The sequence below is a fragment of the Phaseolus vulgaris genome, chromosome 2 (assembly GCF_051622355.1).
Source record: "Phaseolus vulgaris cultivar YP4 chromosome 2, ASM5162235v1, whole genome shotgun sequence".
Classification (NCBI taxonomy): domain Eukaryota; kingdom Viridiplantae; phylum Streptophyta; class Magnoliopsida; order Fabales; family Fabaceae; genus Phaseolus; species Phaseolus vulgaris.
In genome coordinates, this window is record NC_143499.1 from 31,430,300 (window position 1) to 31,454,855 (window position 24,556).

The 24,556-nt window shown below is 29.0% G+C and overlaps 3 protein-coding genes across 4 annotated transcripts; 1 reads left to right on the plus strand and 2 right to left on the minus strand.

Moving 5' to 3' along the window:
• Nucleotides 1-12,051: 12,051 nt before the first annotated feature.
• On the minus strand, nt 12,052-14,334 carry ISPF (isoprenoid F). The gene is made up of 2 exons (XM_068613197.1): nt 13,625-14,334; nt 12,052-12,415 (listed from the first exon to the last, which is right to left on the minus strand). Exons 1-2 carry the CDS (start codon nt 14,090-14,092, stop codon nt 12,182-12,184), a joined length of 702 nt encoding a protein of 233 aa, XP_068469298.1. The 5' UTR covers nt 14,093-14,334; the 3' UTR covers nt 12,052-12,181.
• A 1,898-nt stretch (nt 14,335-16,232) lies between these two features.
• Nucleotides 16,233-19,094, minus strand: SPO11-2 (sporulation 11-2). Of its 2 annotated transcripts, XM_068613199.2 has the most exons (11): nt 19,001-19,094; nt 18,836-18,919; nt 18,531-18,660; nt 18,299-18,436; nt 17,974-18,062; nt 17,736-17,864; nt 17,495-17,589; nt 17,280-17,342; nt 17,090-17,166; nt 16,873-17,000; nt 16,233-16,514 (listed from the first exon to the last, which is right to left on the minus strand). In XM_068613199.2, exons 1-11 carry the CDS (start codon nt 19,079-19,081, stop codon nt 16,380-16,382), a joined length of 1,149 nt encoding a protein of 382 aa, XP_068469300.1. In that variant the 5' UTR covers nt 19,082-19,094; the 3' UTR covers nt 16,233-16,379. The 2 variants fall into 2 exon arrangements, with proteins under 2 accessions (XP_068469300.1, XP_090154708.1); XM_090298582.1 differs by lacking the exons at nt 16,233-16,514; nt 16,873-17,000; nt 17,090-17,166; nt 18,531-18,660 and having other exon boundaries at nt 17,332-17,864; nt 19,001-19,057.
• Nucleotides 19,095-19,865: 771 nt separating this feature from the next.
• On the plus strand, nt 19,866-20,951 carry LOC137809695 (putative WRKY transcription factor 29). The gene is made up of 2 exons (XM_068610790.2): nt 19,866-20,198; nt 20,428-20,951. Exons 1-2 carry the CDS (start codon nt 19,867-19,869, stop codon nt 20,813-20,815), a joined length of 720 nt encoding a protein of 239 aa, XP_068466891.2. The 5' UTR covers nt 19,866; the 3' UTR covers nt 20,816-20,951.
• The last annotated feature ends 3,605 nt before the right edge of the window (nt 20,952-24,556 follow it).

The following is a 24,556-nucleotide window of genomic DNA, read 5'->3' on the forward strand; positions in this document are numbered from 1 at the left end:
TAATAATATTGAAAATTGTAATATGATTGTATAAATAATATGAATTATCAATGTATCATTATCAAATTAAAACCAAATTTACTTTATTAGCTTAAAATAAAATGGCATTCAAAAAAATGCATTTCCTTCTATTATAGGTAAATATGGAGGGTAAACTGCTATTTCAATTTTTAAAAAGTATGAGTATTTGTCATTTACGTTCTTGAAAATGTTAACATTCAAAAAAATCTATATAAAAATAGAATTTATTTGTCATTTATTTTTTATTAAAAAATTAATCTACCTATTACTATGTTATTTCCAGACTTCTTAATATTTAATTTAATCATTAAAATTATTATTTACACTTATTTTAATATCTAAATTAGCCATTCATTTTCATTTTTAGCATTTGAAAGTACTTTTAAAATTTCAATCCAGTCTCACTAGTTTAGGTGTTAAAATAATAGTAAATGACTAAATTTAGAGATTAAATCTACAATAATTGTTCAAGGAAATGTTTGTGTAAATTTCTCATAAATGTTTATATGACATAAAAGGGAAAAAAAAGTATAAGCTTTACCTTTAGTTAAACTAACTTATAAGTGAAAAATAAGTCTGGGTAATGGTTTATATAAATTAACTAATATATAAGTTAATTTTAACTTATTAAAAAAAATTCTTTTAAAATGTTTAAGTCTAAACCAAAATGAAAATAAATGTAACACATAAAAACTTTTCGGCAAACTAAGGTGGACCCCTAAGTATACTTCAAAGATTTAATTGAATTTCAATACTTTCTTATACTTAAATAACATAAAGTTAAACTAACCAAGAGTTCCAGGTGGTTGGGGTAAATTCATTTGGTCTTCATCTATTCTGCCTTCCAAAACTCTAGTACTCTGGAAAAATTTTCATGGGCGACTTCCTACATATCAACATATTCAGAATAAGGGTTTGCATATATGTTCTATGTGTTCGCTTTGTGAAAAGCAAGAAGAATCTATTCAACATCTATTTTTTGAATGTTCTTACTTCTCATTTCTCTAATAAGGATGATCTACTTTCTTTTATTAAGAGTGATGGTAGTCCTTTGGTTAAATTGATTAAGCTTGCGGTGATAACCTTTTCTATATGGATGATATGGCGTATGAGGAATTATGCTAGATTTCAGGATAAGATTGGGGTTTCTAAGGCTATTTCGATAATTAAATATTTAACTTGTCTAGTGGGAAATTCGTCTAAAGCTTCAATGAAGAATGATATGTTGGACTTCAACGTGATTAAGTTTTTCGGTATTAAGACTCGTAGTGGTAAAGTTCTTCGTCCTCTACCTATTAGATGAGAATTTCCTTCACCAGGCTGGGTCAAAATTAATACTGATGGGGCTGCTAGGGGGTATCCTGGTCTTGCTACTTGTGGAGGTATTTTTCGTGGAAGTATGGGAGAATTTATTGGTGCTTTTTCAGCGTTTCTTGAAGTTCAAACTGCTTTGGTTGCTGAGTTTTATGGAGTTATACATGCTATGGAGGAAGCTCAAAAAATGGGGCTTACTAATGTCTGGCTTGAATGTGATTCTGCCTTGGTTTGTGCTGCGTTTATTGCCAGGACTAATGTTCCGTGGATGCTTCAGAATCGATGGAATACTTGTCTTAATTTTTGTGGGACAATCAGGTTTAAGGTAACTCATATTTTTCGTGAAGGAAATGTGTGTTGATAAGTCGGCTAATTTAGGATTTATTCATAGAGAATCATTTCATTGGTATAATAGACTCCCAGCTAGTCTGTTCTTAGAATTCTTTATGAATAGGTATAATCTACCTATGTATCGCTTGTGTTAACATATGGGTTTTGGTCTAGTCCCCCATATTTTTGTATTTTCTTTCTTTTTTATTTTTTTAATAATATTTTTTTTCATATGATGGCACATGATTGTTGTTACTTGAGGTGTCAGCTTAGCTGAGATGTCAAGTTGCATAGTGATGCCTAACACGAAAACTTTATAAAAAAAAATAACATAAAGTTAAACTTTCTATACTTAAAAATGTTTATCCCAGAAATATGAGATAAATTACTCTCTTTTTTCATTTTAAAAAATATAATTTAGTAACATTTTTTTAAACAATAATTTAATAATCTTTTTAATAATAAAATATTATATTAAGATGATAAAAAAAAAAGTTATATATATATACAATTGTTATTAGATTCAAGTGATAAAAATAAATATAAGTACATTTTTTGAAATAAAATGATAAAATATATAGTTGAAATAAAAAAACTAATATATATAATTGTTAGATGGCTATATGAGTATATCTTTAATACACGCTAGTACTATTTTTTATAGGTTTTTCATACTACCATATCATGTATATCTTAATATCTCCTACTAAAAAATTATATAAACTAATTTTATAAACTAAAAATAATTCTACTAAATTTGATACTATTTTAAATATTAAAAAAAATTGGTTTGTAAATTATTTTGTATTATTAATAAATAGTTTTTAAATTAATATTTAATTAACTATTAAAATTTTAACGGTAAATTATTTAAATTTTAAATTTGATAGAAAAATCTTAATAATTAATTAGACATCAATTTACAAACTATTTATCAATAATATAAATTAATTTAGAAACTAATGATTTTGTTAGTCTTTAAAATAGTTTCTAATTTATTAAAGATAACAATTTATTGATTTTTATTTTTAAAATTAATTTTTATTTAATGATTTTGTTATATATTTCTAAAATTATCTTCGTAATATAAGCATCTCGTGGAATTTCGTGGTTGTTAAGATGAAATATTTCCAAAGTAACATTTTTCTTTACCTATAATTATGAAATTTGTTGAAGATTTATGTTCATGAAAAAACTACAATTGATTGTATACTAATAAACTTGTTATACTACTTTTACGTAGAAGGCACAGCATTATGAAAATATTGTTAACCTAATGACTTATAAACGATTCTTCCTTTAAACATATTAAATTATGTTTAAAACATAATCTTAAGTTATTGTTTTTAAAATCGCTTTATACTCGTTTTTACAGAACACTACTTGATTCGACCTTACATGTTAATAAAGTAAATATTGTCTTTGCTGATAATAAAAATAAAGTAAATAATGTATTTACTGATAATAAAAATAAATTAAATATTTTATTAGTTAAAAGATAAAACAAATTGTTCGAATATTCGACTTCTAATTAGTGAAAGGAATTAAGAGCGATTTGTTTATAACAACGGAAACATATCAAACAAACAAACAATGGTGAATAATATACAAAGAACGAAACATTATAATAATATTTTTTTATAACTATTACAGATAAATAGTCATATTAAATAACCTATTTTTTCTGACGTACTTTACTATCAATTAAAATATATGGAATTATAAAATTTAAAAATATCATTATATAGAAAATGAAATTCATCCAAATTTATAACTCCAAATAAATTTCACTTAATAATAAAAACACTTTGTTACCATTTTTCATTTCTCATTTCAATGGTTATCAATTCATGTTGTTTTATACTAACATAGAAAATAAATAATTATCTATTCTACTTTTATAAAATGGTAAATGTTTTTCCATTATACCCTCAACAATTAACTTTTCCTGTGCTCCATTTTTATCACCATAAAGTGTCAGTTTCTTTAAAATAAAACACACATTTCTAATTTAATTGTAATGCAAATACTTATTTTTATTTGAATGTTGGAATACTTTATAAAATTTCCTCTATTTTTGGATCGAGACAGAACATCCAAAAGATTAAAAAAAATTATGACTTAAAAATAAAAATCACATTACAATAAAATTATTAAATAGAAATTAGTTTAGAAATCAAAATAATTTATTATTATTTAATTTAGAGAATATTTTATAAAGTATTTTTTTTAATTTTATTATTAATAAAAATTTATAAATTGATTATTAAATTTTTATTTACTTATTACTTTATATTTTAAATTAATTTTTATTAATTTTTTAGAAATTAATTTAAAATATTAGTTTATTAAAATTTTGATAACTAATTTAAAAATTATTTTATAAATTTTTATTAATGATAAAAACTACTTAAAATATAACTAATTTTTTATTTCCTATAATAGAATTTAATTTAGTTGTTATTAGTTTTAGTTGTTATTAGATTGTTATTTAATTTAGTGAGATTGTTATTTGGAGATAATTTCGATATTGTAAAAACAGTTTTAAAATTGAATTAATTATATATAATTATATAAATTAAATTTTGTTTGTTTGGCAGTAGAAATAGGATGTTGATATGTTAACACATCCAACAATAAAATTTAATAAATTAATATTTGATTTATTTTCATTTTATTTTTTAAGTTAAAATATTATTATATTAATATAAGTGTTTCTGAAATATATGTTTTTAATTTGATGGTGTTAACGAAACTTTTTTGGTAGAAATAATTTTCCATTAATGGTACCTGACTTGAATTGATAGAAGCATTTGACTGTATTTACTTGGGTTGGTTGTTTATAGACCAAACAACCTCTTCCTTGCTCTCATAAAATGGTGTGCTTTGGATCAAAAAACAACAATTTTGTCGGAAATGGAAAGTGATGTCACTGTCAACTGTATACGTGTCAAATTGGGACTTTCGAGAAATGAAGAAACACGACAACGTATATTGTGGGAGCCTCACCTCACACCATTTTAGAAGGACCGCTATTTTTTTCTTCTCAATATCTAAAAAATATTTAATAATTAAAAGCAATCTTATATAAAGTAATCATTAGGGGAATAGATATCTAAGAGTTATCCGATTAATAAAGTACACATTTTTTTTTTCTTTTTTATTGTTTTTTATTTATAAAGGAGATAATAGAAACTAATATAGTTTTAGAGCATTTTAATTCCTTTTTCTTCTATGTTCTGTTTCTTATTTTCAGCATGACAAGTCAAACTTTATATTATCTAACTAATTTTTCTAATTAATATTATTTAGTATTAATGAAAATTTGATTATGTTTCTTGTTTTTTTTGTAACTAATAACAATGTAAAGATCAAAGTCTTCAACTATGGTCTCTCAATTTTTTTTCTTTCTAAAATATGAAATCAATATAATCAAATGATGATTTCTTGACTTATACGACATGGTATATGGTATAGGTATGAATTGCGATTTTACTGAAAATCAGTTTCTGCTTTTGTAAATATTATGACAAAAATAATCATATTGTAAAAAAAAACACACATATATATATATCCAGCTGTTATAAATTCAAACAAGAAATAACAAAATCTACTAATATGGTTGAATACTAAAAAAAAATATTTTATCAGATTTATCATCTAATAAAAAAAGAACTTGAAATTACGAATGAGGTTTCTTAGTCAAAGCTTCGTAATTCTGCATTGATTTGGTTTTATACTTTTACTCGCTCAACCTTTGCCATTATAGACTTTTTCGTTTTGGTCAAAATCCATTTAAGCTGATTTTGTATGTTCACGTGAAAAATGTAGAATCTTGCATATCTTGACTCCAAAATAAAAAGGCACACATAAGACAGAATGTATAAGTAAAAGAAATTATAGAAACAAACTAAGAATATGAACAACTAAGCTTAACGGTTTCTGCTTTCTAATATCACATTCAAAGTCCACGCAGAATTTAGAATGTACAAAACATTCTTTACAAGAAATGGTATTCGCTATTTTAGTATAATCAACTCTTAATATAACATTATAATTTTTTTTTAAATATGTTTGTTAAACTGAAGACTTTAAGTCTAACTCAATTTTATAAAATCAATCTTATGAGTTTTTTTTATCTCATCTTATAAATTTTATTATATTAAATTTGATTTAAGTATACTTCTTAATATTATAAGTTTTTTTATTGGACCTATCATGTCACTTATTATCGAATTTTTTCGGATCACCCATAATATGTTATCTCACACACGAGTTGTTACTCTCGACGTGAGGAAATGTGTTGAAAATCACACATTAACTAAATATTAGAACATTTAATAGTCTATAAGTAAGTGCAAACTTCATCATATAATTATAAAGTTGAGAGTTACACTTAAAATTCACTTTTTAATAATATTGTTTCTTAATAATATTGATTAGTTGATATATATATATATATATATATATATATATATATATTCTTCTATTTTACAATGCAACTATGCTATTAACAATATATTATCAGTACACTTATAGTGATGCATCATACAAGCTTTTCATAATTTAATTTTACCAGTAGCCTTTTTTTTATAATAAATACTTCCCGCGACTATAAAATATTCAATGTTGATATTTGAAAGCATAAGGAATCAAACGCAATTCCAAATTTTACGTATTTTTACTTCATTGGTTGACGTTTACCAAACTTGGGAATTTATTAGTGTATAGTTGCTATAACTTTGAACTCATGACTAAGTAAACCACGTGTTTTTTTAATAATTATATTTTTTAATCATTGGTTGAAGTTTTTATAATAATTAATTTTTTCCTATAAAAAAATTATATTTTTAGTATAAAGTATTTACTGATTTTGTTGTTGATTAATATTTTTTACAATATTAATATATACTTGTTAAAAAGAACTTATATCACACGACCTTTCTTAACTAAAATAGAATATTTATTTTATTTTTTATTAAATTAAATATGATAAGATATTTATGATTAATCTAGTAAATTAAATTAAATTTTTACAAAAATTAAAAATATCTTATACTTTTTTCTATTTATGCAAATTTGAACTAACCTACAAATTTCCAAAAAATTATTTAAATATTTCCTGCAGACTTAAATCACAACAACATTTACAAAAGAAAACTTCTAGATCCATTTGACACACAGAAAAAAAAAATTGAAGATTTTTTTTTGCATAAAAAGTAGAAAGAACATTTTGTCTTTTATTTTTCTCACACAAATAACCGCAACATTTTTTGGTGGAATATTTTTTACAAAGAAACAGCGCGTTTCAAACTTTATGTAATTATCTACATAACATTTTCTTTTTTTACAATGTATACATAATAATTCATATATTATTTGATTATCTCTAATGATCAAATAGCATTAAAAAAGTCCAAATTTTAAATAAAGTATGAAATTATTTTTCATGCAGTATGATGTGATGATTTTTACACTGTCATAAACAAGTAGGAACTATTAGTATTTGAATAGGTTGGAGTATTACTATTATAATTTATAGAATTTTTTTATTAAAAAAATTATATACTAATATAATTATAATTAACTATCAATCTACTGATAATAAAATTATAAACTCCTTTTTGAAATATAAATTCCTTGACATTTTGTAAGATACTCTCTATTAAGAAAAGTAATATAAAACAACCAATGAATCAAATCATATTTTTATATATCTAATATAAAAAGTGATTCACTCTATAACAGAAACCATAAATACTTTTTCAATATAGTTATTGACTTAAGATTCAAACTATGACTTTTTTTCAACTACAATATCTATTAAACATAAAGATGAAATCTCACGAACAAAATTTATTAAACACAGACGGAATAACTAATGAGGATAAATAATAACTGTATATGTTCATATTAACAAAAGATATATACATGCAAGTTAGATTATTGCATTTAATTTCAACAGAAATTGTAGTTACGCATGAAAATAAATGAACAAACTATCATAAAACTTATGACAAATTTGATGAAAATCCTTCTTTCACGAGTTTCTTTGGTGGATTAATGAAATTTGTTCTATTTTTTTTTTCTTTTGTTAAGTCTCTCTAAAAAGTTACTTATTTTCACTCACAAATATTTTTTTTTTATATAAAAAGATTTTATGTTAGGCAGTATTATGTTACTTGACATTTCAACTATACTGACATCTCAAGTAACAACAATCATTTGTCACATGAAAAAATATTATTAAAAAAAGAAAAATACATAAATATGGGAGATTAGACAAAAACCCATATGTTAACAAAAACGATACATAGGTAGACTATACGTATTAATAAAGAATTTTAAGAATAGACTAGATGTAATAGTATACAAAATAAAGAAACAGAAGTCAAACCCCCCCCCCCCCCCCCCCCCCCCCCACACACACACACGAAACTTCTTTTTCTTTCTCTCTCCCTTTTATCTTCTCTCTTAATTTCTCACTTCATACCTCATCTATTTTAGAATCTGATCGTACTACGCTGTAGCTGAGGAGTTAAGGAACATTTCTACCCAATCAGATTTTCAAACAAAGTAAATTCATTTTTACTCTAAATATCCTTTGTTCTCTGTTTTGTTTTTTCTTAGGATTTAGTCATCAATCTTGGTGGGGCCAGTTGAGAAGTTTAATCCTCTCAACTTATTCTATTATATACTGAATTTTTGTTCTGTTTGGATAATTTGCATTAGGCCCGTAAACCTTGAAGTTTATCCTATGGGGAATAAAATTCTAAAAGTTGCTTGGAAAACAAACAATTAAGGCAAGGGAAGCTAAATTTAATTTTTAATAGCACCATAGGATAGAAGATCTGAATGCGGAAGGGGTGTGGTCCCAATATTCAATTTTTCTTGCAGGGATGTTGTGTGTTTATATATTGGGTTGATTGTTTCTGTATTATTTAAATTTGTAAAAATATTATATTTTGATGATTTAGTATTAAAGTGTTATTTTTTTAATGTCAAATAGACTTTTGAATATTGTGAATCACTTTTTGAATGATTTTGTATGACGAAATGGTATGAAATTGAATTCATACATTTGGGATAATGTATGAACTGATGTTTGTTGCGTATTAAGTATTGATGCCTATGTGGTAACAAAGATCTACGAGCTCCACTGATGATCTAAGCCACATAGACTAAGATATCAGGTGGTGAGAAGCTGATAGGGGAGTTCATGCACACTGTACCGTGACATGAGATGCACGACTTGGGTTGTATTGAACTTACCTGATCCTTTTTGTTGGATTCGCTGGTCGGGTAATCTTTGGATTAGATGTTAGTCTCTGGTAGGATTTACTTAATACGGGTCTTCCGGAAAACGTTGTTTGTTGAATATTCTGGATGTGTAGATCCATGTGAGATCTATGTGATTGTTTTATTGTGAAGATTTGAAGAAAATTGAATAATTTGAGAAATTGATCATGTAATTTGATTTTCTCTTTGGATTTAAGTGTGTATATTATAAAATTCTATTTTTACTAGCTTACCCTTTTTTTTCTTGTTGTGTTTGAACTGCGATGACTGTACTATGTACACGAGCAGATGACGATACATGTGCAGGAGAGCCTTAGAGGTTTCAGAGTTTTAGTTTGAGCTGTGGATATGTAAATATTTGTATTTCTATAAATCTTAATCATGTATTGGGAATGTTTTGAAAAACTCCAAGTTTGTATAGGATCTGGTAGAACTTGTATTGTAATAGTTATACGTAAATTATGGAATGTTACACTAGATGGAATTCTATTATACCAATGAAAAAATTCTTTATGAATAAATCTTATTCACAAATATTTATTTATACTCTTTAACCTTTTATTCGTCTTCTTTAATGACATTAATCCACCTAACAAACCTTTTATTCTTCTAATGACATTCTAATTTTGGCATCTTCCATTTTTTTTATAATAGATACATTTACGGTGAAAAATCTTTACTTTTTTCGAATTATTTTCTCAATCCATTTCATATATTTATAAACACAAAAAATTATTTACCAAACTAATTTTAATTATTGATAATTTATAAAAGAATAATGACGTGAGATGATTCAATAACTGAACTATCAGATTATTAAAATTAAAATTGAAAGCATGTTTAAAAATAATAATAAAGTTAAAGAAAAGTTAGATGCTTAATTATTAAAATGGCATATGTGACTGAATGAAAGTGATAATATTTTCAAAACTCTAATTTAAGAAAATCTCCTGCAATATTTTTATTTAATAATATATTTCAAAGGCACTTTCATTTATTAAATATATCCTGGAATATTTTTATTTATAATAGATCTCAAAGGCACTTTCATTCATTACACATGGCTAAGATAGGTAATACTTTAAAAAATCAAATATTTTTATTTAATAATAGATCTCAAAGACACTTTCATTCATTACACCTGGCTAAGACAGGTAATACTTTAAAAAAATCAAATATTTTACTTAATAATAGATCTCAAAGACACTTTCATTCATCACACCTGGCTAAGATAGGTAATACTTTAAAAAAATCAAATATTTTTTGAAAAATAGTGGTAAAATAATATTATAAGAGTGGAAAAATGACATAATTAAAAATAGGAGCACAAAAATATGTAATTAAATAAAATAAGTCATTTTAAAAAATAAAATAGTAAAAACTTATAATAAATGACTCAATAAAAAAAGTAGTTTAGTAATTAAAAAATATTGATATATTTAGATGTACTAAATAAGAATAGCATTAAATATCGGATAAAAGTCTTTAATATTTTAGAATAATACTAAATAATGCTAAAGTAATAGAGTAAACATAAAAATAAATCTATGCAGTAATTATTAATATTACTTATGTCACGATCACGTTATAATCGTAGAAATATTTTAAATAAATATAATTATAGTTTTGAAGTATGTTCCAAATAATTGTTTTCCCTGTTTTCACATTTTATGGTAGTGCATGAATTCTTCGTAAAAATATTTTAAATAAATATAATTATAGTTTTTAAGTATAATTTAAATAATTTATTTTCCTTTTTTTCATAGTTTATGTGCACGACTTTTTTCTTTACACTGAAATTATCGTAACTCTGACGATTTTATCTCAGTATTTTAAGGTTAGTGACATCTTCATAATTTTTTTAAATTAAACTCGTTATGACTCATGACAATTTTACTGTAAATTTTAAAACAAAATGGAAATTATCTTAGAGCATAACGACTTTAGAAGAGTAAAATTGTGTTCTTACTCATTTCTTTAAAAAAAATTCAAATCTATCAATTCTTGTAAATTCGATTAAAATTTGCAACATTTGGTTAAAATCTCCAAAGAACTAAACTCTCTCCACTAAAAGAAGTTGCATAAAATCCTATCAACTTTAAGTGCCAAATTCAGAAGTTATAGATCTGTAATCCAACATTAATATTCCTATAATAATAATAATCTAATTTCAGAAGGATTTGGGCAGATAAAGTAGGTACAGAATAATAAAAAACTAACTCTCTGATAACACATTTACAACACTTAAAAAATGTGCTGAATAATCTCATAATATACTGTGGTAGGTGCCAAAAAGTCCCTCACCAACACTAAGCTCCTTCAAGCTCACATGAATTGGAAATGTGCACACTCATTTAAAACAATACTGTGGTTGAATTATCATTTGCACACCCAAGAAAATTAAAGGATTGACACTGAATTTCTAAAGGCTTTTGTTTTAAAATGAAATTTAGAATTCTGTTTGTATATGATTAGAAATTCTTATTATAATCATCAAATTTTAAATTTCTTCAAATAAAAAAACATCCACAGCAATTTTTCCTTTTTTTTCTTATTTTTTTAAAAGTAGCACACTCACACAGATATGATAAAAAACGAACACGAAAATAAATATAATATTAAAATATGAGATATATAGAGACAAGAATCTATATATTATATAAATTAACAATAAAAAATTATGTTTTAATTTTTTTTAAAACAAAAGTTGTTTTTTTTTTAAAATTGTTCCTCATTTTTATAATCACATATAATTTGAATTTTTAAAAAATTAATGTATTTTTCATTTTTAAAATTGTGTTAGAATCGTGTTAAAATTATCAAAAATCAAATAAATATTTTTTGAATTGGACATTTCACCGAGAGATGTTCTACAAGTGTCAATAACCTATACGTATATGACACGAAGACGTCATTTAAAAGGAGTGTCTAAGCCTCATAATACACAGACATAACTAAATATTTTTGCTTCTGCATTTTCCGTTCCGACCTATACAAGGTCACTCTTATTTCCAAAATGACAAAAAAACATAAAGAAAGCTACCAAGTTGTTTGCAAAATGCAGGGCAAGAGCTCTACAATAAAAAATTTGCTAACAGGGTGAATTATTTGATATGATAAACAATAAACAGTACACCACAAGCTAAAACCACATAAACTTATGAGAATTCTACAGACTAAAGTTTCATCATGTTCCACAATATTTCTAGACTGTCTCTCATTTTTTCATTAGAAGAACCACTGTGTGTGCCGCTATACTTCTATTCTCTCCAAGACTGTCTACCTTTTCATGAGTTTTTGCTTTGATATTTACCACAGAAGAGTCCACTCCAAGCAATGCAGATAAGTTGGCTTTGATAGTGTCCTTGTGCGGGCTCAGTTTTGGCCGCTGAAGTATCAATGTAGCATCCAAATTTCCAATTTCATAACCTGCCTCATGCATAAGTCTAACCTGTAAAATACCACAACACAGATCAGAAGTTGCAGATAAAGTATCCAGCAGTTGGACAACTTATCTTCAATCATATTCCTCGTAAAAAAGTTTATATTTATCAAATATCATTTCATTGTACAGTCAATCAGCCATCATATAGCAAATACATATCAAACCAAATGACATGAAGTAATCAAATTATGAATCATAGGATTCTGAGATACAATGAAAAATAACTTCAACTAAATAAATCATACAAATAATCTCTATAGTGACATAAAAGAAGCTTAACTACAAGCATCACAACAAAATCATAAGCTACAACTGAATTTATTTTAAAGGAATGAGACAGCAAAATTGATTGTGTGCATGACTGATTTCGCATCGGATGAAGTCAAATGTGGATTCATTCTTTACATCCATGCCGAATCGAAACTACTATGAATGAGTTCTATTTTTCAAATCTGAAATGTGAATTTGGGGTTCTAATTGCCAAACCAAACTTGCACACATATCATAAGAAAGTGCAATGTGAAACTTCAGAAAGAAAAAGAAGTTGACCAAGAATAGGGTGTGATCAAAAGTGCTCCTTCATTTGCTTATCATTTAACAATTTAAGGTTATCTAACTTTCAAACAGATAAAAAAACTTTAACGAGAATTGGAGAAAGAAAGACAAGAATGAAAAATAATGAATCATTCAAGTGGGTAGTTCACATCGAAGACGGTATTGAACCAATTCACCCCTGTATTGTGTGATTCAGAGTCATATGTGATTATGCAGAGTTGAATCATTCGAATCAGATTCTAAAAACTACGCATGCAAAAACTAATAAAAACAGGTAAACGCAGAGTGGGAAATCAAGCAACTCAACAAAAATTCAAAAATAGGAACCGTTTTTGAGGGCAATACGAGTACTTATCTGATAGAATTGAACAGTATAAACAGTTTCATTCCATGTTGTATTAAAAAAATTTAAACAATAAGAAATAACGGCATTCCATTATGCTTCCTTTCATTCCCTAACACCATACTTAAATTCCAGATTCCAATTCAATTCTAACTCTGCATATTTAAATTAAAAAAGGCCTTTTAATTTATTCCCAGGAAATGAATTGAATTCAAATCAACAATAATACAACGGAAACAAATGCCCAAACAAGAATCAGATAGTGATAGATAAACTAAAGTAGAAAAACGAAGACTTGTTTGTGGGATAATACTCACAGATTCATGGATGAAGACGGAAGAGGCACAACCCTTCCACTTAGGATCATTATCAGGAAATATTTGGCCTATATCAGGAAGACCTAACGCCCCCAAAATAGCATCGACGACGCAGTGAAGCAGAACGTCCCCATCGGAATGGGCCTCGCAACCTCTTTCGTGGGGTATGTTAATCCCACCGATGATCAGAGGGTAACCGGGTTCCAAGCGATGGAGGTCAAAACCGTGGCCGATCCGAAAGGGAAGAACCTTGGAAGGAGCGGCGGAGACTGGAGATTTGTCAACTTGGATTGAGGGGGTTGGGGTTGCTGAAGCTGAGGTTGAGGCTGAGATGTGTCTGAGACGGAGGCTGGGAAGGAGGGTATTGTTTTTGCAAGGGAAAGAGGCAAATAGGTGAGAGGTTTTGGGGTTTGTTGTGAATGGAAGGAGGATGGAAGATGCTGTAGAGGAAGTTGCTGCCATAGCCATTGAAGCTTCGATTGAAATGGGAACCAACAACAAATTTCAGACACGACACAAGTTTGTTTGTGTGAATGGCTCACAACAGCAGTGTCCCTTATATTATGTTTCTCTGTTATTTCTGAGTTGTAGGACGAGTTACTGGCAGACTTTAGGGGCGGCTCAGTTCCACAAATTAGACTTTGTGTTTAAAAAACAAATAAAACCAACAATTCCAGAGATTATCTGAGTTGAATATTGAATTTTACTCTGACTCTTAATTGGATTCTACTTCTCCTTATTTAGCTTGGTCTTTCTTTGAATCTTTCTTAGAAATTAGGTTTAATTAATTTAAGATGATTTAATTTTGGTCCTTTATATTTTTTTTTTCAAATTTGGTTATTTCTATATTTTTTATCTCTATTTATTAGAATGGATTTATAAATAATAACAAGGCAAACAAAGTTCTATGTTGTTATTTATATGTCATTAATAATATTGAGTTAGACATCAGAAAGATTTATGAATTAATACCGCATCACTTGTAGTCTTATATCAGAGGATGAAAAGATTTAAGAATAGAAATTACGTTTTTTATGATCATGTTATACCTAGTGAAATATAAGAATATATCTTAATCAACATAATAATCTTTAAGTATTATCAAGAAGTAAAATTTAAAAACCCGAAACATCTATATATAACTCAAATTATTAAAAAATGTCATACATAAATATTACTTATTGGAATAATTTTATTAATATAATCATGTTTTTTAATATTTTATATCAATCCATAAATATAATAACTTTTCTTCATTCTAGCAAAAGAAATTTAGAAAAGTATTTAATTGACTTTCAATATAATAATAAATGTATTGTAAATTAATTAATAAATAAATATTTTTTGACACCCAAATATTACCCCTTGACAACCCTTTATAATAATATAATTATATTTTCACTTTATTTAATAACTAGATATATTATTATTTTATTTATTTTTATTTTTATTAGTTAAAAAAAATATTTTCTTATTATATATTGTAGAATGGAAGTGAGAGAAAATAAAAATGTTAGATAATCTTTATTGTAATTAATATGAGGTACACATGAAAGCTTTTTTATTGATTTATTTTTATATTTAAAGAAAACGCTCAAAAACAAGTTGGATTGATCCTGATAGGTTTTCAGCCACGTGATGACACGATTTGATATATGCTTCCCATTTACAGTAACATTGTTTTGGTTTCTGCAACCTGTAGATTAGATCGGAAGAAACCTTGGAAGCTCTTATTGATAGTGTTTGCAAAAATTGATTTAACACCTTAGTACTTTGATTGTGTTTCGTGATATTTCGAAAATACAGCCAATACTACCGTCGCGTTACCGTCTGGGACACTGAGATACCGTCGCGTTACCGTCTTTGACACTGAGATACCGTCGCGTTGTGGCTGAAATAATGGTACGCTCATGGCTGGAATAGTGATATACTTTCATGCCAAATCCATGCTTCACTTTCTCCACTCTGTGATGCACAAGCACTCCAAGTCCAACCAGCAGCCTGAACCATAGCAATCTGCCTCACACAACCAGAGACGAAAATAAAAGAATACCATAGCAGCTGCAACTTCGATTTCTTCACTTTTCTGTGTCCACGAGCATGTGCATGCACGTTGGAAATCTTCTATTATTGGAAATCTCTTATTAATTAATTAGAAAATATGACTAATACATTTTGTGAATTGATCCATTTATTGTATTTTAGTGTCTTGAAAACTGTAGTACTTTAAATGTATTTTAAAAATATGACACACTAATTATTCATATTGTTTTTTAATAATTTTTTTCTTTTATTCTTTATATAAATAAAACTTGTATGAAGAGATATACCAACAAAAACAAGTGTAAAGAGAAAAGAGAAAAGAGAAATGTAAACAAGTAAGAAGAATAAATATAAAGTAAATGAGAAAATTGTTATTCACTATAATGTAAAATTAAAAATCTTAGTAAAACTAGAGAAATAATTTATTTCTATAGTGCAGATATTTTATATGAAAAATATAAAAATATAGGCCATTCGAAATCCTAATTAGTTAGAGTATCTGCCAAATTCATAAGAAGATAAAATAAATAACTATTATATTTTCTTAAAAATATTAATAGACTAGTTTATGATCTTACTAAAAAAAATTGGGCCCGCCAAACATTTATTTTTGGTAAGCAAGAATCTTTTTACACATTTGCGTTACGCCGAAAAGCCTCCCTGTTTTGATTTAGCTTTCTATTTTACAATTTTAGACATATATTGAGTATAATTATACGTAATCGGACTGGACAATTTTTTTAGCTATATACTTCCCCAAATAGTCATATCCATGAAAGTATAGAGCCTCAATTTCAGCTTTCCTTCCTCTCTGAATCATTACGGCCACTTCATCCTTGTAATTATCCTGTCAAACAACATTTGTTAAAGTAAAACACGCTTTGGTTGAACAGAATATTCTTCTGTTAGTTCAGGGACATGATGCTTGATGTACATCAATTTTAACATAATGCTTATACAGATCAGTTATTGAGTACGGCCTATTTGCTTATACAGTTATTGTGCACAGAAGTTTCTTGCATGGAAATCTAATAATGCAGAATCATTGGAATCAATCCAAATGTACAAATCACAATAGCAACGTATGTCAAAATGTCTTGTACAAAAAACGAATTTAATAAATTGTAATAAACATAAATCACTAAACAAAACTCGAGGAAGCAAATAATACAGTTGGGGCATATTCAGAGGTTTTGATAGCTTACCTGTAATATTCCTGAGGACATCAAGCTTTGAGCAATTTGCAGATCCTTTGGCTTCAATGGAACGAAAGATTGGTCAGGCAACAGAGGTAGATCATTCCCCCGCAGTCCTAACCACTTGACGTTGCAAGCTAGATAATGCATATGAAAACATTTCTTAAGTTTCTTTCCAACACATTAGAGCTATTATACTTTTGTTATAACGAGATTATACAACTACCGTATCTGTATGCCTCTAGGCCCATTCCTACACTTCCAAATTTGAAGGTGCATAGAATGGCTAATCCAGCTGGGTTCCTTTATAAGTTTGAACACGGGTAGAACAAAATGTTACATTTTTTAACGTAAAAAAGAACAGAATATCTTTTTGAAAGGGAAGTTATTATCGGTACAAAGACAAGGAATTATACCAATCCACCAAAGCTAAAATTGGCAAATCTGGAAAAGCTCGATTCATCCGATAAAGAAGAAATCTGAATTTGAACTTTGGCGTTTCAGTTACTAAAAGCACTCATATCAATGGATTAACAGTACCATATATTACATAATAGTGTCAAACTTTTAAGATCAAGCAAGAGCTCTAAGATATTGAATTATATATCTTGTAAACTGGTGTACAGGGTACCTTGTGGCCATATCTGGATAACCTTTAGCAGTGATAAGAATGCTTGGAATTTGATGAAAAAACCGATCCTCAGTAAGCCGCTGAAATATTGCGTGCTAAAAGAGAACCAAACACTACTGTATAAAAAAGTATTGTTCTTCCTTGGGAAAGTACGGAACGTTTCAACTTTCAAAATAGCATGATGCAATAGTTCAGCGAAATTAGGAATTTGAATGAACCAAACAACCTCTAACAAGCTCACCTTTTCCACAATTATAACGTACCGAGCATCTGCATGTAGAACCAATCTCTCTAACAAATTCAAGTCACCAGAAATTGGAAATCCAGAAGAACCACACAAAGAGCAATCAACCACCTCTTTGCCTGGTTCCTGTACAAGAAACATCATTTACAATACTTCATCAAACAATTCGTGTAAAATACCCTAGCCATAAAATACTGAAATTGCAATATCCTCGAATGAAGGATTCACGAGAAACCTGCAAAGTCAGACGGCCAGAAATGAGTCCTCGACTAGAAGCCATGATTCCAAGACTGAATCGACTGCACCGAAGCAATGCTACGAGATCTGTTTGGCGCAGATTGATATTCCCGTTAGAACTTTAAAATTTTACGAAAAGAAAACAAGATAAACGAAATAGTATTACTCATTAGTTAGAACTAACATAAGCATGAATTAAAATTAGATTTAGATAAACTAAATGAGAAATCTATAAATTAATTTATGTATTAACGAAAAACTAGTTTCATTTTATTTTTTCTTATAAATGATTATCCAAAAGGAAACGACACAATAGTAATAACCTTGGATAGTCCTGTTAACATGCGTTTGAGAAGGAAACAGGTCTGGCGAAAGACAGAGCAGCTTGTAGAAGAGCTCCCTCTGCGTGACACGCTTTTCCTGAAGCAATATCTGATAGCAGATCTCCATCGCCTTCCACACTGCAAGTCAAAGATTAAATTTATATCTCAAAAGCACAAAAAATTGGAAAGAAAAGAATAAGAAAAATGAAAAAACTGCATATGCAATCTGTACCCCTGACAAAGGCCTTTGCTGCAATAGGTCTCATCAGAGACCTTGTCGATATGGAATTGGAGAGAAAAACACGTGACAGTTCCGTCAACAGGCCATGAATGACTCGACTATTGCTATATTTTCTCTGAATCTGTTTGTTTCTTAGGATTATTAAGCTAAAATTTGAAATATATTCATATTTGTTTTCTGATAGCAAATAAGCTAAGAATAAGATAACACAGTGACTAGAACAAGGTAAAGTAGTGTTTAAAAGTTTATTCAAGTGAAACAGGGAGATTATAGCTTATGATTAATCGAAATCGTACCAAAGGCAAATTTGAGATGGCAGGGTTAGATGCATTTAATATTTTGAGAAAATTGAGTACAGAAACTTCAATTCTCGCTCGGACCTGCACGCGTCAAAACGAAACTGGCACGATCAAGAGAAAGAGAAAAACAAAAAAGGATGGATGTTGAAAGAGCATTATTACCTGAGCAGGAGGGACGATATCGGCATTACAGAGCTCTTGATCGGAGAAGAATTTTAGCGTCGAATTTTGAAGATCTTCCATCGGAGCGTGAAATCTCTAGAATTCCGTAACTGTATAATTGGCGCGCAATGGCAGTAAGATAGCAATTTCATGTGTTTAAATACATATATAACAGTCATTCCAGAAAAAGGAATATAACTTATTTTACAAATTGCTATCAAATTTCTTTAACATTATATGGTTATTTTTTATTCATGTAATTTTTTGATTTGGAGAAATTGGAAGAAGCTCAACAATTTGGACTGGACTGGACTACTAGCAGACTAACACAGCAGGCCCATGTTAATTGCTATTCACCTCACCTCCCACTTTCAACTTCCAACTTGTTTTTTTTTAAAAAGCACCATCACCAAATTAGTGGACACCTTTTTGTGTCAATTAAAATAAGAGAGAAAAAGAAAAGAGAGAGAGAGCGCAGATGAATAATTAGTATTTTTCTTCCTTGTCGGCCCGCACTGTTGTCTTGTATCGGATAACCGCAAGATTGATTCCATTGTCTTGTACATGCGTGCTCACACACGACACATCTTTCTGATTCTACAAAGGACAATACTCATCAAAAGGAGAAAGTGGCACCAAAATGCTGGAAAAGAACAAAAGCTTTTCACACTTTCACTTCTATGTACCCACAACTAGTCAAATCTTAAAGCCTCAAAAACACAAACTAACAATGATTATAGATAGCCAAACCATGGTTGAAATTTCTCCAAAAACTTGTAATCTTCTTCTTTGACTCAATCATCCCTATCTCTACCTTCTCCTATATATATATGATATGCAGTTGGAAGAACTTGCACGTACGCGTAATGGTTTGGGATTTGCAATCTATTGTGGGATGCACCATTGCCCCAGCCACCACTATGGACAACCCGAATCTCATTCTTTCTCAAGGTTTTTGTGCTGAACCAGATGACCTACTTTACGATTTTCAGGAATTCTCAGAAACCAAAACGGTGCTTAATGAATTGGAAGAGATTTACAAACCTTTCTACCCCAATGTTCATCACAACCCTCATCCCATCATTTCAAGTTCCCAACCTATCCCAGATAAAAATGTCAAAGAACTCAAACTATCAAACAAAGTAGACGTGCAAGCACAAGATTTACACGACACGGAAACATCTACATGCAGAAAAAGGTAAATTATTCATCCAACTGAATTTTTAAATTGATGTTCCATGTATAATTTTGCTTCGTTACATTAAAAGTTGTTAGAGATGGGAACCATAGATTATGAAATTTCATTAATGGATGGATGGAAATTCTATCTTATAATGATTGATATAGTTGTTGGTATAGCTGTGAGGGTAAACTACATTACTTAATAAATTTCAATATGTTATATAATACAAGTGTTAATTTGTCAGCAAAAAGAAGCAGAACAAGAAGAGGGTGGTGAAACATATGAACGCGGTAGATGGTGTGTCAGATCCATGGGCATGGCGTAAATATGGGCAGAAACCAATAAAGGGATCACCCTATCCACGAAGCTATTATAGATGCAGCAGCTCCAAAGGATGTTTGGCTAGGAAATTCGTGGAACTTAGCCATTTGGATCCCGGAGTTTTGATAGTTACCTACACCGCAGAACATAGTCCTCACCCAACTCGCAAAAACTCAAGAACAGGGAGGGGCAGTTCCACCATTGCACCTCCAACAACTCATAGTGATGATATGCAGACTCTTTCTTCAAGGATAAATGTGGTTGTGGAGGCCCTGGAAGTTGAGCATGAGCGTTTTAAAGTTCAACAGTAAAGGAGCTTAAGAAAGTGGAAGGTTTTGTAGAAGGTGGTAAAAGGACTTGCATCCTTGCATAGACTACAGAAAAATATTGTTCAAAATGATTTGTTATTTGTTTTATAAAAATAAATTTGATTTTTTTTAAAAATTAATATATTTCTTCTCTTAAAATTATATTAATATTATGTTAAAATTGTCAAAAACTTAATAAATAATTGAACCGCTAATACATATATGTATGTCGATGTTTAACATGAACAAAATATTTAAGAAACGTGTTTGAAGAACACAATATTTAAAAAAACGTATTCGAAGAACACAACATTTAAGAGATGTATTTGACCTACCTTAAAATTTGAACTCGTCGTTTATGAAAATTCTCCCTCCCTCTCCTCCAAATTTGGTAATTGGATCCATCAGACACATACTAATACTACAATTTGTTGTCTGTTTTTTGAGGCTTTACTTTAAAATTAAAGAAAAATAAAAACATTTTTACTCAATCGTTAAAATAAAATAAAAAAAATCTGAAATAGGCGTTTACTCGAACATTTATTATCAACAAATCCACTACTTCGTTATTTTACTCAATCGTTAACATTCAATTAGTGATAAAATTAAGAATGAGATAGCCATTGATTAGATCAATTTTGCGTGGTATTGTTTTTGAAGTAAGTTAGAGTTTGACCGGCCAATTAAATAGTTTATAAATTAGTTGCCGTGATTGTTTTACTACAGATTAGTTGACTAGTTTATAAATTAGTTGTCGAGTTTGTTCAAAAACAAATAATTTACAAAATCTGATTTGATGACCTAATACAAGTAAAAGGTCATTTTTAAATTATATTTTAATTGTCCATATTAATTTAAAAGGTTAACCATGTCATCGTGTCACCTTACTCACCATGAAATTATTTTTTTGCAATTTAATTGTCTTTACCATGGGATCATAGAAACAACATAGTATTTAAGCAGGTTAGGATAGATGGTGAAGAGGTTTTTTACATGACACGTATAAAAGCATGAATTGTTAAGCATGATATTTGATAAAGTGCTTCAATAGAATCAGGAAGTGCTATTAGGAGTATTTATATCCATTTTCTTATATGTTATGTCTGTTTAGTTGTTGGTCTGTATGTTGGATGTTTATATTTGATCTTGTTGAGATGAAGGAATGGTTGCATGTTGCACTTGAAGCTTAGAAAACACTCTATGATGTTTCTTGAACCTATTCTTTGGTGAACGATCTTTTGGCAATAATGTTGCTCATGCTAGAGAAGGATGAATATTTGTAATTTTGAAGCATTCACTTTCCTCTTTTACTTATTCGTAACAACTGGGAACTCTTGCATGTTGGATGTGTTTTGTTGGTCATATAGTCTTTGGTCAATTATGCTTGGTCATTTGTACTTTTTTGGGATGTGTTTATAAGAGATTTTAGTTCTAAAGTTGTTTTGGGTATGACTCTTTGGTTGTAGGGAACCGTCTTTCTGTTTTTTTTCACCAACTCTCAGGTATAATAGGATTAAAATATTTCTAAAATATTATACATTTATTTTATTTATTTATTTATTTCTACTTTAATAATTATCAAATTATATATAATTATTATATGCAACATTGTATGATATTGTACCTAATTATATGCAATTAATTTAATTTAATAATGATAGAATCCCATGTCCTACCTAATTAGATTGTAATTTGAGGAGAGAAACTCTATATATTTTCTATAGACACATAAGAAACATCTCTTCTTCTTACCATTTTTTATCATTTTCTTATATGGTATTAGAGCACCTATGGGTGCCCTGACAACCTCTCCATTTTTATCCCCTAAATAATCATGTATGGCAAAGAAGGCATCAGTAACAAGTTCAATAGAAACCTCGTACAAGGCTTTAGTGCCGAGCAAATTCAGTAATTGGCAAAGCTATTTACTCGCTCAATAATAACGGTAAAAGTGGCACTTTTGTTAGCTCTGTAGCTCTGTTTGCCCATAACTCCTCTTCTAATTTTGCTTTTACGAAATCATGGATTTTGGATAGCGGAGCAACCGATCACATTGCATCGGATTCACAATTTTTCACACACACTTCATCATCATTTATTTCAAATGTTAATATGTTCAGAGGCTCAACTGCGTCCATCTCATCTACGGGCACAATTAATTCAATGACAAAATCACTCTCAAGGATGTTCTTTGTGTTTCTTCTTTTAATTTAAATTTCATGTTGTTCGTTAATAAGATAACCAGTTCACTAAATTGTTGTGTCGTTTTTGCGTTTGGCAGCACTTGGCTACGGGGAGGATGATTGGCTCGGTAAACAAAACGCAGACTTATACTACATGTCCCCTCCTCCAAACCAAGCCCACGCATTTCAAATATCGACTGATCCTGATTAATGGCACAAGCGCCTCAGACATCCTTCTCCGGCGTGTCTACAACTTGTATCTTCCTTACTACCTATCCCTATTTGTAAAAATCTCATTCTCATTCATAATAATTGTAGTATTTGTCCCAAAGCTAAACATACAAGGCTACCTTTCCTTTAAGCACAATAAAATTTCATTCTCCATTTAATTTCATTCTACACGTTGATTCAACAAATCCCTTTATGGTCTCAAACAAACATCTCATGGTTTTCAACATTTTCTCATGTGATTAAATCGGTAGGATTTCAATAGTCCAAGACAGATTACTCTCTATTCACAAGATAGAATAACTCATCATTTATTGCCCTTTTGATTTATGTGGATGATATTCTTTTTGACAGGAAATGACACAAATTCAGCGTGTTAAAGATTGTCTATTACAACAATTTCACATTAAAGATCTTGGAGACCTAAAATATTTTCTAGGGATTGAATTTTCGCATTCCAAAGCTGGTATTTACATGTCCCACAGAAAATATGCGTTTCATATACCTAAAACTCACACCAACGATGTTATTAAAGGATCTAGTCAAATACAGGCGACTCGTGGGACGACTGATATACCTCACGGTTACTCGACTTGACAGCATTTTCGGTTCGGACCTAAGTCAATATATACAGGATCCACGAAAATCTCATTGGGATGTCGCGAGTACACCAAAGGATCACCAGAATAAGGATTGTTATTGTCATTCGAAAACAATCTAACATTGACAGCTTATTACTCTGGGGAGGTTGTCAGACAAGTCGGAGATCAGTATCTGGGTATTGCATTTTTTTGGTTCTTCTATTTTTTTGGGTACCGCGTGATGGCCAATACTTATTTGGAGATAGTTTGGTTGCGATATGTGTTGCATGATTTAAAGATGTCATGTAACTTGCCAACTCAATTTTTCTTCCACTTTTATGTGACAATCAAGCAACATCACATATAACAGCAAACCCAGTATTTCATAAACGCACAAAACGAAACACATTGAGATAGACTACCACATTGTGCGAGAAAAATTAAAAGTTGGGATAATCAGTCCTTCATATGTACTAGGCAATGAACGGCTTTTTTGACGCTATGACACAAGTTGGGATTAATGATCTTCCCCTACCAAACTCGAGGGTGAGTATTAAAGAAATAATAATTATCAAATTATATGCAAATATTGTATGCTATGATATGTACCCAATTATATACAATTAATTTAATAATGATAGAATCTCATGATTAGTATCCTACCTAATTAGATTGTAATTTGGGAAGAGAAACTCCCTATATATTTTCTATAGATAAAGTGATGTAATACACACATAAGAGAAATAAGAAAC